The sequence below is a fragment of the Ovis aries genome, chromosome 1, assembly GCF_016772045.2.
Source record: "Ovis aries strain OAR_USU_Benz2616 breed Rambouillet chromosome 1, ARS-UI_Ramb_v3.0, whole genome shotgun sequence".
NCBI classification, from domain to species: domain Eukaryota; kingdom Metazoa; phylum Chordata; class Mammalia; order Artiodactyla; family Bovidae; genus Ovis; species Ovis aries.
The window spans coordinates 63792374-63807981 of NC_056054.1; the positions used below are offsets into that span (position 1 = coordinate 63792374).

Here is a 15608-nt window from a genome sequence, read left to right on the forward strand (position 1 = left end):
CATGGTCCACAGCAATTATCACTGAGGGAATGATTTTAGGATGTTAATATCTATTCATAGTTTCTCTGGCCTTCATATATAAATGTAATCTAATTCTTTCACCATAGATGTTCAACTCATATTACTGGTACTAATGTGGTTTTCAAGAAGTGCCAGGGAGGCAGCTGTATAACAAGGCCATGCAGACGTGACTCACAGACAGGTCTGTACGAAGCAGAATGTACATTCATCCCAGAAAAATCCCAGACTGCAAAAGAGTCCATCATGTTTATGCAAAGTCTCCATTCTGTAAGTACCTTTTTCTAGTCTCACAAAGGAAGCCTTTGGGAAAAATTAATTAAAGAAGATGAATTTTCTACTGTGAAATTATATATACCAATAGAAGTAACGAAAATTACTAAGACAGTTAACTAACAGTCATTTTATCCAGTCCTGGGTCACCAGTCCTGTCAGAATATATCTGGAAACTATCCCATACTCAGTCCATGGGGTCACAAAGAGTCAGACACAACTGAGTGACTTTACTTTCACTTTATTACTAAACTGTCTTTTTTTCTTCAGAGGTAAAACTGTACCCTCCTCATTGGTATCACAGAATTTCTTATAGCATCCCTTCCCTCCTTTGACTTCTGTAGTGTCTAGAACTACAACCTTACTCTAATTATTTCTTCTAAGTGTTATTCATACTACTTTTCCAAAGCAAATCATTCTGTAGCTTCAGAAAGTACTGACAGTCTCTGCTTTCCATTACCTTCACACTAAAGCACACTATGCTTGGCAAAATGATATTGTAAAAACATAAATGGCTCTGTCTCTACAGAACAACAAAAAACTGCTTAATCTGAAATTTAATTCTCTAGTTTTTTAAATGGGAATTAAAAAATACTTTAGTATTACTGTTGTTAGTTTTATAAGAGCTAATATAAATAAAGTATTACTACAGTGCTTAGCACAAGGTGAGTACAAAGTAAACTTAAAATTTTTAATTTTTTAAAATTATAAAATATTTGGATAATAGGAAATTGTCTCTTTCCCTGGATAAATTCAGCTTAATTAATGTAAGCATATTATAGTTACTCAATGAAAGTTTCCAAACATTAAAAATAGACTTTTAAATATGAAACATTTGAAAGTTTTCAAGAACATCAAATCAAAATAAAGAATACTATCTCTAGATAGTAAACTAACAATTAATAGAAGCAAATTTTCATATACCAAATTACTAGTAACACAGACTTTATGGGTAGAGGTTTGTAAAAGCCTATTATTTCCAATAAGCTCTAAAATTGCTTTGAAGTCTAGGGCATTAATCATGAAAGACTTGAGTAAAAATATAGACTTGATAATTTCTTCTAAAACTCCTAAATGAATCCAGTGAGATTTTTAAGTAAAAATTGTTTTCCAGCCTAATAAAGCTCCCTCCTTGGACTATTTGAAGCATGAGTCTAGAAATTTCACTTTAACCTGCTGCAAGTAGATCCACAAAGGTAGCCAAAGAATTCAGCATCCAAATAGATATTAGATCATGCGACACAAGATAACTGGAACATATACTGTCTGTACCAAACTATAAATTCTGAAAGCATTTGCCTATTAAGAGATAACTGATGCTACCTATCAGAAAATAAATAATAGTGAAGAAGGAAAATCATGTAGCTGAAATATGGAGGGCAACTTATATAAGATATGGCTCAGAGATAAATACTGTACTTTAACTATAATATCTTATGCATAACACTACCTTCTAATTATTATAACATAGACTAAATACATACCTTCTAATTATTATCATATAGACTAAATACATTGTATGACTGTTCCCCAAGGCATAAGCTCAGACCCAGGAGAAATAAACGTGCTCTGAAATAATGAATATTCAAGTCCATGATTTTCTTCCTTTAAACTTCATTACTCCCACTTCATGTCCAGCACTGTATTAAGAGCAGAAAAAATATACAAATAAAAAGAATTGTTTTTGAGGAACTCAATTTAGTGAGGCTGGTAGATATAAGAAAAATAAATAAGAATACAAAGTAGGAAGAAACGAAAACCAAGTATTGTGGGAGTATAGAAAATGTCTCCAACTAGAGGTCAGAAAACAGATTCTAAAGAACTGAGCTTTGAGTTGGGATTTGGAAAAAAAATTAGTATGAACTTGCTAAAGTAGGAAGAGGAAGTGTATTCTAGGCAAAGAAACAGGTTTACAAAAACAAAGATGGAAAAATACACGGATGCCACAGATGACTGTACAAGTTGAGCACTGCCCAAATTATCTGCAGCATGGTCACTAAAATTTTAATATTAAAACAATTTTCAACTTATTGTTGTTGTTCAGTCACCAAGATGTGCCGAACTCTTTGAAACCCCATGAACTGCAGCATGCCAGGCTTCCCTGTCCTTCACCACCTCCCAGATTTTGCTCAAACTCATGTTCATTGACTCAGTGATGCCATCGAACCATCTCATCTGCTGTTGCCCCCTTCTACTCCTGCCTTCAATCTTTCCCAGCATCAGGGTCTTTTTCAGTGAGTCAGTTCTTCATATCAGGTGGCCAAAGTACTAGAGCTTCATCATCAGCATCAGCATCAATCCTTCCAATGAATATTCAGGGTTGGTTTCCTTTAGGATTGACCATTTTGATCTCCTTGCTGTCCAAGTAACTCTCAAGAGTGTTCAACACCACAGTTCAAAAGCATCGATTCTTTGGCACTCAGCCTTCTTTATGGTTCAACTCTCACATCCATACATGACTACTGGATAGAAATACAAAGAACTTGAGAAAGAGGCACCTTTTTATAATTTGCACAAACTTCCTGTTCCCTTTATCCATTTGGATTAGAGAGAACCTTATAAAAGTTTCTGGCATACTCTAAAGAACAGGAGAAAGTTCAGTGTTCTATAAGCAAAATATACACGGTAAGGAAGAATCATGGAATGAGACTGAAACACAAAATTGGAACCTACCAACCTAAGGTGTTTAGATTGTTATTTTTTCAGCCTCAGGCTTGTAATGTAACGAGCTAATTCCTTCAGGACAATTCTACTGGCTGTGAAAAACAAAAGGGAGTGAGATGATGGAGGTAGGCAGACCAGTTGGAAGGACATGAAAACAGGCAGACAAGAGACCTTAAGGTCATGAATAAAGGCAGTGACAGTAGTGAAAGGAGTCATGTTTCACATGCATTTCATAACATCAAGATGATTATAAATTACTGCTTTGACTGAAAACTATACTTTTCTTCCATCCAATATATCCCCTTCTGAGAAATATAGGTCAGAAACATAAGAGAAGGAAAAGAAACTTACAACTTGAATAAAAGTTATGCAGGTTTAATAATTTAGTTCTAAACCTGAACTTATAACCAGAGCTTTATATAAGGAGGACATTCAAAAAAACAAAGTGACGCTTAAAAGCTGAGGCTTTACTGTAAGACGAATTCTCTCCTAATGCTATACTAATTTATCCAGTGTTTCTCCAACTCGCTAAATTTTCAAAACTTGGAGGATTTTAGTAGGTTCTATAGTAATGGAACATCATTTGGCAGAATTACTGGACGTGACTCACCAGTTCAGTTCAGTTCAGTTCAGTGGCTCAGTCATGTCTGACTCTTTGCAACCCAATGCACTGCAGCACGCCAGGCTTCCATGTCCATCACCAACTCCCGGAGCTTACTCAAACTCATGTGCATCGAGTCAGTGATGCCATCCAACCATCTCATCCTCTGTCATCCCCTTCTCCTCCCACCATCAATCTTTCCCAGCAACAGGGTCTTTTCAAATGAATCAGTTCTTTGCATCAGGCAGCCAATGTATTGAAGTTTCAGCTTCAGCATCAGTCCTTCCAATGAATATTCAGGACTGATTTCCTATAGGATGGATAGGTTGGATCTCTTTGCAGTCCAAGAGATTCTAAAGAGTCTTCTCCAACATCACAGTTCAAAAGCATCAATTCTTCAGCACTCAGCTTTCTGATAGTCCAACTATCACATCCATACATGACTATTGGAAAAACCATAGCTTTGACTAGACAGACCTTTGTCAGCAAAGTAATGTCTCTGCTTTTTAATATGCTGTCTAGGTTGGCCCAAGGAGTTAGCGTCTTTTAATTTCATAGCTGCAATCACCATCTGCAGTGATTTTGGAGCCCCCCAAAATAAAGTCTATCACTGTTTCCACTGTTTCCCCATCTATTTGCCATGAACTGATGGGAACAGATGCCATGATCTTAGTTTTTTCAATGTTGAGTTTTAAGCCAGCTTTTTCACTCTCCTCTTTAATTTTCGTCAAGAGGCTCTTTAGTTCTTTCTCACTTTCTGCCATAAGGGTGGTGTCATCTGCATATCTCAGGTTATTGATATTTCTCCCGGCAGTCTTGATTTCAGCTTGTGCTTCTTCCAGCCCAGCGTTTCTCATATAAGTTAAATAAGCAGGGTGACAATATACAGATTTGATATACTCCTTTCCCAAATTTGAATGAGTCCATTGTCTATGTCTGGTTCTGACTATTGTTTCTTGAACTACATACGAATTTCTCAGGAGGCAGGTCAGGTTGCCTGGTATTCCCATCTCTTTCAGAATTTTCCACAGTTTATTGTGATCCACACAGTCAAAGGCTTTGACATAGTCAATAAAGCAGAAATAGATGATTTTCTGGAACTCTCTTGCTTTTTCGGTGATTCAGCAGATGTTGACAATTTGATCTCTGGTTCCTCTGCCTTTTCTAAAATCAGCTTGAACATCTGGAAGTTCACGGTTCACATATTGTTGAAACCTGGCTTGGAGAATTTTGAGCATTCCTTTACTAGCATGTGAGATGAGTGCAATTGTGCGGCAGTTTGAGCATTCTTTGGCATTGTCTTTCTTTGGGATTGGAATGAAAACTGACCTTTTCAAGTCCTGTGGCCACTGCTGAGTTTTCCAAATTTGCTGGCATACTGCGTGCAGCCCTTTCACAGCATCATCTTTTAGGATTTGAAATAGCTCAACTGCAATTCTATCACCTCCACTAGCTTTGTTCATAGTGATGCTTCCTAAGGAGGCATCACATTTCTTTTCTTCCCACATTGTCACTGCTTTTTCAGGAGTATTATTTTATTTATGTCTGAGTTCACAGAGCCAATAACATTTTGAGTAACAATGTAATATTGTTATATATTTGTTTTCAAGTTTTCCAATAAATTATAAAGAGATAGCAAATACTTAGGCAATTAAAGAAGGCTGTATTCTTTAGCCTACTTTTAGGGGTCAGCTAGAAATTACTACAACTCCTACCCCTTTTTCCATTAAACTTATTTCAAAGCTTGAATTCCCCAAGAGTCTAGAAGGGAAAGTAAGAAGTTAACTTAAGCAGTTAAGATGATGTTAGCCACCATCATCCACCAGGGACTTCCCTGGTAACTCAGATGGTGAAGAATCTGCCTGCAGTGCAGAAGACCTGGGTTTGATCTCTAAGTCAGAAAGATTCCCTGGAGAAGGGAATGGCTACCCACTAGAGTATTCTTGCCTGGAGAATTCCATGGACAGAGGACTCTGGCAGGCTACAGTCCATGGGGTCACAAAGAGTCAGACATCCATACCTAAAAAAATTACCAAATAATTTTCCAGTGCATATGATTTTACTTTGCTTTTTCTCCACTAAAGTATGCAAAACAGATGTGAGAATGTTAGATTATGAAATGATTATTAATTATCCGGAGATAAAATCTGTGAAGGATGTATAACACAGCCAGCTGTATATTTGGAAAGGGAGGTAATGCATCAGTTACTGTATAATTGTCTTTCAATTGATTTTTTTCCAGGTGACTGAATTTTGTACAGAAAAAACACACAATACGGAAGCTCCAAACCTACAAAACAAAATGTGCAATGGCAAAAGCACATGGGATGTAATCATGAACTCTGCTGACTTTCAGAATACATCTCCCATGACAGAAATGAACCCACCGACTCGTCCTACATTTTCATTGCTCAGGTCCAAACAGCGAGTAGTTTGTTTGGTACTTGATAAATCTGGAAGCATGTCTTCAGTAAGATTTTTATTTTTAGCTCTTTTAAATTAGATATTTAAGCTAATAGAAGTATAATTTAATCTTAGGTTTAGTTTTACTAAGTTAACTAAAATTTATTATTCTAATAAATTCTAATCGATGACTTTGTATGGACAAGCACTAGAAGATAATATACTAAAATTAAAGAAACTGTTATATTAAGGTTATTGGATTATGGATGACATTTATTCTTTTAACTTTTAGTTCTAACAAATAAGAAATAATATAACTGAACAAAAAGAAAAAATGAAAATCACTTATGATTCCACCACTGAGCATATTATAATTCTTTTTTTCTGTTTATGCATTTGTATTTCCTCCTCAAAAATGTGATTATCTTACACAATATTTCATAATATGATTTTTTACATACTATACCTTAAACACTCCCCAGGGGAAAAAATGATTCCATAAAACATATTTTAATGATTGTATCATATGCACAAACTATAATTTAGTTAAATAACCCCCGATTAATGGACATTTTGATGATTTTCAACTTCTCAAAAATTACACTGCAACAAACATTTTTGTGTGCATTTTAAATTATTTCCTTATTATTAAAGAAGATAGAATACATTTTCAGGGCTTTTCCAAGTATGACATGACTGACTTTTTAAGTTTTTCTTTAATATTTCTTTTTAATATAATGAAGTTAAATGCTAAAATACAGTAATCAATTATTACCATGCTCTCTGGCCATGAACTTTCTTTTCACCAGTCTGTCAAGATTGGAGGAAACTCGGGGATTGTTCAGACATGCCACAATAATTGATTCAGTGATTACTGGAATTATTAAATCCCTTTAGTTTAAATTATAAGAATTTGTTAGGGATATTAAAACAAATAGGGGCTTCGCTGGTGGCTCAGAGGTTAAAGCATCTGCCCACAATGCAGGAGACCCAGGTTCAATCCCTGGGTCAGGAAGATCCCCTGGAGAAGGAAATGGCAACCCACTCCAGTATTCTTGCCTGGATAATCCCATGGAAGGAAGAGCCTGACAGGCTACAGTCCATGGGGGTCGCAAAGACTCGGACACGACTGAGAGACTTCACTTTCACTTTCTTTTCTTACAGGAAGATCGTCTCTTTCGAATGAATCAAGCAGCAGAATTATTCTTGATTCAAATTATTGAAAAGGGATCCTTCGTTGGGATGGTTACATTTGACAGTGTTGCTGAAATCCGAAATCACCTAACAAAAATAACTGATGATAATGTTTACAAAAATATCACTGCAAATCTGCCTCAAGAAGCTGATGGTGGAACTTCAATTTGTAGGGGGCTCAAAGCAGGATTTCAGGTAAAATAAAAATACTTTTATAAGTATCATTGCATTCATTATTACTTTTAATATTGTCCAGCTTTCTTACAAGGGTCGTGAGCATAGAGGTCTCTCATTTAAGTAATTTTTTTCAATAATAAAAGATGTTTATCTGTTTTCACAATCAATAGCCAGACAAAAAATAAAAGATAATTACAATTGCAGGCCATAATCGCGACATGATTAACCTAACAATGTAAAATAATTACATACTGTTTGGGGGGTCAAGCAGAGTGATGTGGTAAGCGGAAGTACCTACATGCACATGTTTTTATCTGCCCAGCCAGTCTATATCTTTTAGTTGGTGCATTTAATCCATTTACATTTAAGGTAATTATGGTTATGTATGGTCCTATTACCATTTTCTTAATTGTTTTGGGTTTATTTCTCATAGGTCTTTTCCTTGTCTTGTTTCCTGCCTACAAGTTCCTTTAGCATTCGTTGTACAGCTGGTTTGGTGGCACTGAATATTCTCAGCTTTTGCTTATCTGGAAAGCTTTCGATTCTCCATCAAATCTGAATGAGAGTCTTGTTATGTAGAATATTCTTGGATGTAGATTCTTTCATCACTTTAAATATATCATGTCATTCCCTTCTGGTTTATAGAGTTACTGTTGAGAAATCAGCTGATAACCTGATGGGAGTACTCTTGTATGTTACTGGTCATTTTTCCTTGCTGTTTTAAATATTCTACTTTGCCTTTAATTTTTGTCAGTTTGATTACTATGTGTCTCAGTGTGTTCCTCCTTGGGTTTATCCTGCGTGGGACTCCCTGTGGTTTCTGGACTTGGTTGACTATTTCCATTCCCGTGTTAGGGAAGTTTCAGTTATAATCTCTTCAAATATTTTCTCAGGTCCTTCCTCTCTCTCTTCTACTTCTGAGACCCCTAAAATGTGAATGTTGGTGCGTTTAATGCTGTCCCAGGGGTCTCTTAGGCTATCTTTTTTTTTTTCATTCTTTTTTCTATATTCTGTTCTATGGGAGTGATTTCCACCATTCTGTCCTCCAGGTCATTTATCCGTTCTTCTGCCTCAGTTATTCTACTAGTGACTCCTTCTAATGTATTATTCATCTCTGTTTGTTCTTTAGTTCTTATAGGTCTTTAGTAAACATTTTTTGCATGTGCACCATTGTTCCCGAGATCCTGGGTCATCTTCACTGTCATTATTCTGAATTATTTTTCTGGGAATTTGCCTATCTCCACAACATTCAGTGTTTTTCTGGGGTTTTTTCTTGCCCCCTCATCTGGGATATAACCTTCTGCTTTGTCATCCTGATTAACTTCCTGTAATGTGGCTTTTGTTCTAGCTGTGGGATTGTGGTTCTTCTTGCTTCTTCTGTCTTGCTTTCTGATGGAGGAGGCTAAGAGGCTTGTGTAAGCTTCCTGATGGGAGGGACTGGCAGTGGGGAAAACTGGGTCTTGCACTGGTGGGGAGGGCCTTGCTCAATAAATTTCAACCCAATTATCTGCTGATGCGTAGGGTTGTGCTCCCCCTCTGTTAGTTGTTTGGCCTGAGGTGACCCAGCCTTGGGGTCTACAGGCTCTAGGGTTAATGGTGACCTCCAACAGGGCTTATGCCAAGGGGGGATGTTGGGTATCTTTTTCTGGTGGATTCCAGCATCTTCCTGTTGATGACTGTTCAACAACTAGTTGAGATTTTGGTGTTCTCACAGGAGGAGATGAGCACACATCCTTCTATTCTGCCATCTTGAACTCTCATTTAAATAATTTTTAAAGACATTCTATCGCCTATTGTTCATACTCCTGAGGTACTGCGTTGCACTGAGGAGTGGTTAAAGGGAAGAAAAATTCTGTGCAAACATAATCATCATGATTTTATTGAGAAAGTCCTCCTTTCTTTATCACTCCATAGTCCAAATTTCTATGAGGACAAAATAATGCTGTTAAAGGTATTTTAGAAGAGGGAGATTACTAATATTTTTATATTATGGATAAAGAAAACCCCAGTTCATCCAATTAAATTGACATTGAAAATCACAAAAATAGAGGTAGTTGCTTTAGTATGAAACTCAAAATACATAGGTAGAAGTTTACTGAAATAAAAATTGTGAAATCAAAAGTTGTGAGCAACTTTTGAGCACTATATTAAACTGCCTCCAGTACTCATCTGAATCTCTTCCAATCTAAGATAGCCTCTGTTTAAATCTATTTATATTCCTTCAGTCAAAAGAAAACAGAAAACTGTTTCCCTTCTCTGATCCTCTCACTGCCTCAGCTAAAAAATGAAGATTATTCCTCTCATCTGGGCCACTAGTTAATGCAAACTCCTAGCTTTCCTCATGATGTTTATTTTCTGTAAAGCATACAGGTTTAAGAAAATACACAAGTCCCAAATCCAGACAAACCTGGGACTGTGATTCTGTTATTCCCTAGCTAAATGACCTTGGGTGAGCTACTCAACTCAAAGAAATCTCAGTTTCCTCAATTAATGGAATATGAGAAGTAATACTTGTTGTTCTTGTTCAGTCGCTAAGTTGTATCCAGTTCTTTGTGGCCACATGGACTGCAGCACACCAGGCTCCTCTGTCCTCTATTATCTCCCAAAGTTTGCTCAAATTCATGTTCATGAGTCAGTGATGCTATCTAACCATCTCAACTTCTGCCACCTCCTTCTCCTTTGCCTTCAATTTTTCCCAGCATCAAAGTCTTTTCCAATGAGTTGGCTCTTCACACTAGGGGGCCAAAGTACTGGAGCTTCAGCTTCAGCATCAGTCCCTACAATGAATATTCAGGGTCGATTCCCTTAAGAATTGACTAATTTGATCTCCTTGCAGTCCAAGGGACACTCAGGAGTCTTCTCCAGCACCACAATTCAGAAACATCAATTCTTCAGCATTTAGCCTTTTTTATGGTCCAGCTCTCACAACTGTACATGACTACTGGAAAAACTATAACTTTGATTAGACTGACTTTTGTCAGCAAAGTGATGTCTTTGCTTTTAAACATGCTGTTTAGGTTTTTCATAGCTTTCAAGAAGCAAGCATCTTTTTATTAATTAATTTATTTATTTAAATTGGAGGATAATTACTTTACAATATTGTGGTGGTTTTTGCCTACATCGATATGAATCAGCCACAGGTGCACATGTTCCCCTCATCCTGAACACTCCTCCCCCCTCCCTCCCCATCCCATCCCTCTGGGTTGTCCCAGAGCACTGGCTTTGAGTGCCCTGCTTCATGAATTGAACTTCTACTGGTCATCTGCTTTACATATGGCAATATACATGTTTCAATGCTATTCTCTCAAAACATCCCACCCTTGTCTTCTCCCACATAGTCCAAAAGTTTGTTCTTTACATCTGTGTCTGTTTTGCTAAGGAGCAAGCTTTTTTTTTTTTTTAATTTCAAGGCTGCAGTCACTGTCTGCAGTGGTTTTGGAGCCCAAGAAAATAAAATCTGTCACTGTTTCCACTTTTTCCCCTTCTATTTGCCATGAAGTGATGGGATGAGATGCCACGACCTTAGTTTTTTGAATGCTGAGTTTTGAGCCAGTTTTTTCCCTCTCTTCTTCCGCCCTCATCAAGAGGCTCTTTAGTTCCTCTTCATTTTCTGCCATTTGAGTGGTATCATCTGCTTATCAGAGGTTGTTGATATTTCTCCCAGCAATCTTGATTCCAGCTTGTGATTAATTCAGCCCAGCATTTAGCATAATGTACTCTGTATATAAGTTTCACTCCTTTCCCAATTTGAAACCAGTCAGTTGTTCCATGTAAGGTTCTAACTGTTGCTTCCTGACCTACATACAGGTTTCTCAGGAGGCAGGTAAGGTGGTCTAGTATTCCCATCTCTTTCAGAATTTTCCACAGTTGTTGTGATCCACACAGTCAATCATTGACTATTAGCATAGTCGATGAAGCAGATTTTTAAAAATTCTTTTGTTTTTTTTCATGATCCACTAGATGTTGCCAATTTGATTTCTGATTCCTCTGCCTTTTCTAAATTCAGTTTGTACATCTGAAAGTTCTCAGTTCACATACTACTGAAGCCAGCTTGAAGGATTTTGGCATAACTTTACTAGTATGTGAAATGAGCACAATTACTCAGTAGTTTAAACATACTTTGGCATTGCCTTTCTTTGGGATTGGAATGAAAACTGAACTTTTCCAGTCCTGTGGCTACGGCTGAGTTTTCCAAATTTGCTGAAGTACTGAGTGCAACATTTTAACAGCATCATCTTTTAGGATTTGAAATAGTTCAGTTGTACTTCTATCACCTCCACTAGCTTTGTTCATAGTAATGCTTCCTAAGCCCACTTGACTTCACACTCCAGGATGTCCATCTCTAGGTGAGTTACCACACTATCAGGGTTATCAGTGCCATTAATATCCTTTTTGTATAGTTCCTCTGTGTATTCTGGCCACCTCTTCTTAATCTCTTATGCTTTGGTTAGGGCCTTAGCACTCTGTTCTTCACTGTACCCATCCTTGCATGAAATGTTCCCTTGATATCTCCATTTTCTTGAAGATATCTCTAGTCTTTTCCATTCTATTGTTTTCCTCTATTTCTTTACATTGTTAATTTAAGAATGCCTTCTTGGCTCTCCTTGCTATTCTCTGGAACTCTGCATTCAGTTGAGTGTATCTTTTCCTTTCTCCTTTGCTTTTCACTTCTCTTCTTTCCTCAGCTCTTTGTAAAGCCTCTTCAGACAACTACTTTGCCTTCTTGCACTTCTTTTCCTTTGAAGGAAAAAAAGCAATAGTACTTATCTCATTTAATTGAGAAATATGTCAGATAAATAAGTGCTCCCCTAATGTTCATAGCAGCATCATTTATAATAGCCTAGATATAGCAGCAAACCAAGTGTCCATCAAGAGAGGAATGAATAAAGAAGATTTAGTGTGTATGTATGTATATATAAATATATACAGTGGACTATTACTCAGCAATAAAAAAAAGAATTAGATTCTGCTATTTGCAACAATGTGGATGGACCTAGAGGGTACCATGCTTAATAAAATAAGTCAGGCAGAGAAAGACAAAAATTCTATTATCAGTTATATGCAGGACCTAAAAAATTATACAAATATTATGTATATAGCAAAACAGGCTCACAGATACAGAGAACAATCTAGTGGTAACCAATGGGGAGAGAATAGGGGAAGGTGCAAGATAAGGGTATGGTATTAAGAAATATAAATTACTACATATAAAATAAATATACAGCAGGATATGTTGTACAGCACAGAGAAATATAGCCAGTATTTTGTAATGACTTTACAGTATAATTCATAGAATAGTAAATTACTATGTTGTATACTTGAAACTAACATTGTAAATCAACTATAATTCAATAAAAATGATAAGCAAGTGCTCAAGGAAGGATTGCTATTAAAAATGATAATTCTTATATATGTTTATTCAATTCTAAAATATGACTGCATTATATCTTGGGAATGTGTTATGTTTGCACATATGAGTTCATAAGTTTTTCTTAATGTTTTGATATGTGTCATGACATTTTGACCACAGACTATTGCTGAAGAGATTATATCAAATTACATTCAAACAAATAAAAATCTCTTAATTACTCATGTAATGAAATCATATAAGCTTTTACTTAGAGAATCATAACAATAATATCTGAAATTTGAGCATATACTACATTAGCGCCTATGTTAAATGCTTTTCATTCATAATCTTACTTTATTGCTACCATTAATTTTTAATCAGGCACTATTATTATGCCTATTTTGCACATAAAGAAACTGAGGTACAGAGTAATTAAATATCTTTCTCAAGATCATATAATCAGTAATTGGCAAAACCATGATCAAAACCTGGCCTTTCTTACTCCAAAGTTCAAAAAAGTAATCATTACACTGAACTCTTTATAGAACTTTATTATATATATTTTATAGTCATATATATTTTATATATACATATACTACAGAGACTAAACACTAGCTATTCAATTCATCAAATGGAAGAGCTAGAATTTACTCTCAGTTTCTCTGAGTAAATTGTGTTAGCCACTACTCTTGGTAAAAAATCAGGAAAATACCACGCTCCCAAAATTACAGTATTTGATAAATTCATGAACTCCTTCTTCATGACAGGTCAATGTTTTTTCCAGGAAATCCTAAGATTCTTTAATTATCAACTAAAATGCGTAAAAAGACACAAGTCACATCATTTAACTTTGCATACCTCCCTTCAGTCATGGCTTTACAAATGTTGTCTAGTCTGCAAATTACCAAAACTGCCTGAGTCATCGGGCTCCACCCCAAGTATCTCCTGAGATAATAATAATAGTTAGCATTCACTGAATATTTATTGTGTATTAGTGTTCTAAGTGTTATATTCTTTCTGTCTTGGATAGCTTGAGTATATGTGAAAGCACTGTTAACATTCTGCCTTTGGAAACCTATAAGACCATTGTACATTACACTCATTTCCAAGCTAGCTCAACCTGGAATGACAACACGAAGTTTCCTTTTGCCTACTCTGATGTATAGGCCTAAAGACTTTTCCAAGATTAAAGAAAAGGTTTACTCTTAGTTTATATGTATTTAGATAAGATATTCTCTAATTACTAACAACAGTCTGGTTTTTCAACATTAGGCAATTATTCAGAGTAACCAGAGCACTTCTGGTTCTGAAATCATACTACTAACTGATGGGGAAGATAATGAAATACACTTATGCATTGAGGAGGTAAAACAAAGTGGTGTGATCATTCACACCATTGCTCTGGGACCTTCTGCTGCCAAAGAACTGGAGACACTGTCAGATATTACAGGTAAACCTTTAGAATAGAGTTTGAATAGAAAATACCTTTTCAGTTTCTCTCATTCCAGGGACTCTTTCCCCTTAAACTATAAACTGCTCAAAACTTTCCTGTCCTCAAAGATTCATCTTTGTCCTTTCCTTTTCTTCATCCTTCAAATTAATATCTTTCCTCACCCCATTTCACTTCTCTCTGTTTCTACCTATACTAGCTTCTTCTAACATTAGTCCATATGTGTTCTCTTCATTCATTTCTCATCACGTTTACCACCAAGATGAACCTTTGCTCTCATGGTTACTGGACTTACTCAACTGCAGTTCCAAAATTCTTACTCAGTATCTTACCTGATCAATATTACAGTAGAGATTCAGCTAGCACTATTTTATTGAGGAATAAATGTAAAATCTAGAGAATACAAATTATTTGCCCAAGGCAATATAGTAAGACAGGGCTCCCCTGGTAGCTCAGCTGGTAAAGTGAATGAAGTTGCTCGTCGTGTCCAACTCTTTGCGACCCCATGGACACCAGGCTCCTCTGTCCATGGGATTTTCTAGGCAAGAGTACTGGAGTGGGTTGCCATTTCCTTCTCCAGGGAATCTTCGAGACCTAGGAATCGAACCCATGTCTCCCGCATTGTAGACAAACGCTTTACCGTCTGAGCCATAAGGAAGTCTTATTCTTTACCAGCTCAGCTGGAAAAGAATCCGCAATCCACCTGTAATGCAGGAGACTTGGGTTTGATTCCTGGGTCAGGAAGATCCCTTGGAGAAGGGATAGGCTACCCACTTCACTATTCTTGGGCTTCCCTGGTGATTCAGATGGTTAAGAATCCACTTACAATGTGGGAGACCCAGATTCAATCCCTGGGTTGGGAAGATCCAGGGAGGAGGAGCTGGCAACCCACTCTAGTATTCTTGCCTGGAGAATCCCCAAGGACAGACAGTCTGGTAGGCTATAGTCTGTGGGTCTCAAAGAGTTGGACACAACTAGAGAGTCGGACACAACTACCAACTAAGCACAGCACAGCATAGTTAGAGAACTGAATACCAGATCTTGTTCTCTGCAATCCACTCTTTTCCAGCTCCTGACACCGAAGTTATCTCCCTCTTCATCAACTCTTGCATCATTTAGTATCTGCACTTAATCAATTTTGGGGCTTCCCTGGTGGCTCAGAGGTTAAAGTGTCTGCCTGCAATGTGGGAGACCTGGGTTTGATCCCTGGGTCAGGAAGATCCTGTGGAGAAGGAAATGGCAACCCACTCCTGTATTCTTGCCTGGAGAATCCCATGGACGGAGGAGCCTGGTGGGCTACAGTCCACAGGGTCACAGAGTTGGACACGACTGAGCAACTTCACTTTCACTTTACTTTCACTTTCTTTAATCAATTTTACTTTATTCTACACTGTTATTCTCTAATTGTTTTGGTATATCTTAATATAACTAGAAAATAAGCAGCTAGTTTTAAATTGTCTTTAATTTTCATATTATTA

At 36.8% G+C, this 15608-nt stretch overlaps 1 protein-coding gene and 1 long non-coding RNA gene across 5 annotated transcripts in view; one reads left to right on the top strand and one right to left on the bottom strand.

Annotated features, from left to right (window-relative positions):
• The window catches only part of LOC105609232 (uncharacterized), a 132060-nt gene that overhangs the window by 67697 nt on the left and 48755 nt on the right, over positions 1-15608 (bottom strand). For 2 of the 4 annotated variants that reach the window (XR_003589894.3, XR_009599673.1), the window contains exon 6: positions 9194-12067. The exons of the other annotated variants lie outside the window; for them this stretch is intronic. This is a non-coding gene — a long non-coding RNA (uncharacterized LOC105609232). Of the gene's footprint in view, positions 1-9193; positions 12068-15608 lie in introns of those variants that run through there. 4 annotated transcript variants of the gene reach the window in all.
• The window catches only part of LOC101116267 (calcium-activated chloride channel regulator 1), a 30218-nt gene that overhangs the window by 6023 nt on the left and 8587 nt on the right, over positions 1-15608 (top strand). The window contains exons 5-8 of the mRNA XM_012175248.4: positions 108-288; positions 5799-6026; positions 7124-7348; positions 13953-14130. Of these exons, the coding sequence (XP_012030638.3) occupies positions 108-288; positions 5799-6026; positions 7124-7348; positions 13953-14130 (812 nt within the window). The remainder of the gene's footprint in view (positions 1-107; positions 289-5798; positions 6027-7123; positions 7349-13952; positions 14131-15608) is intronic.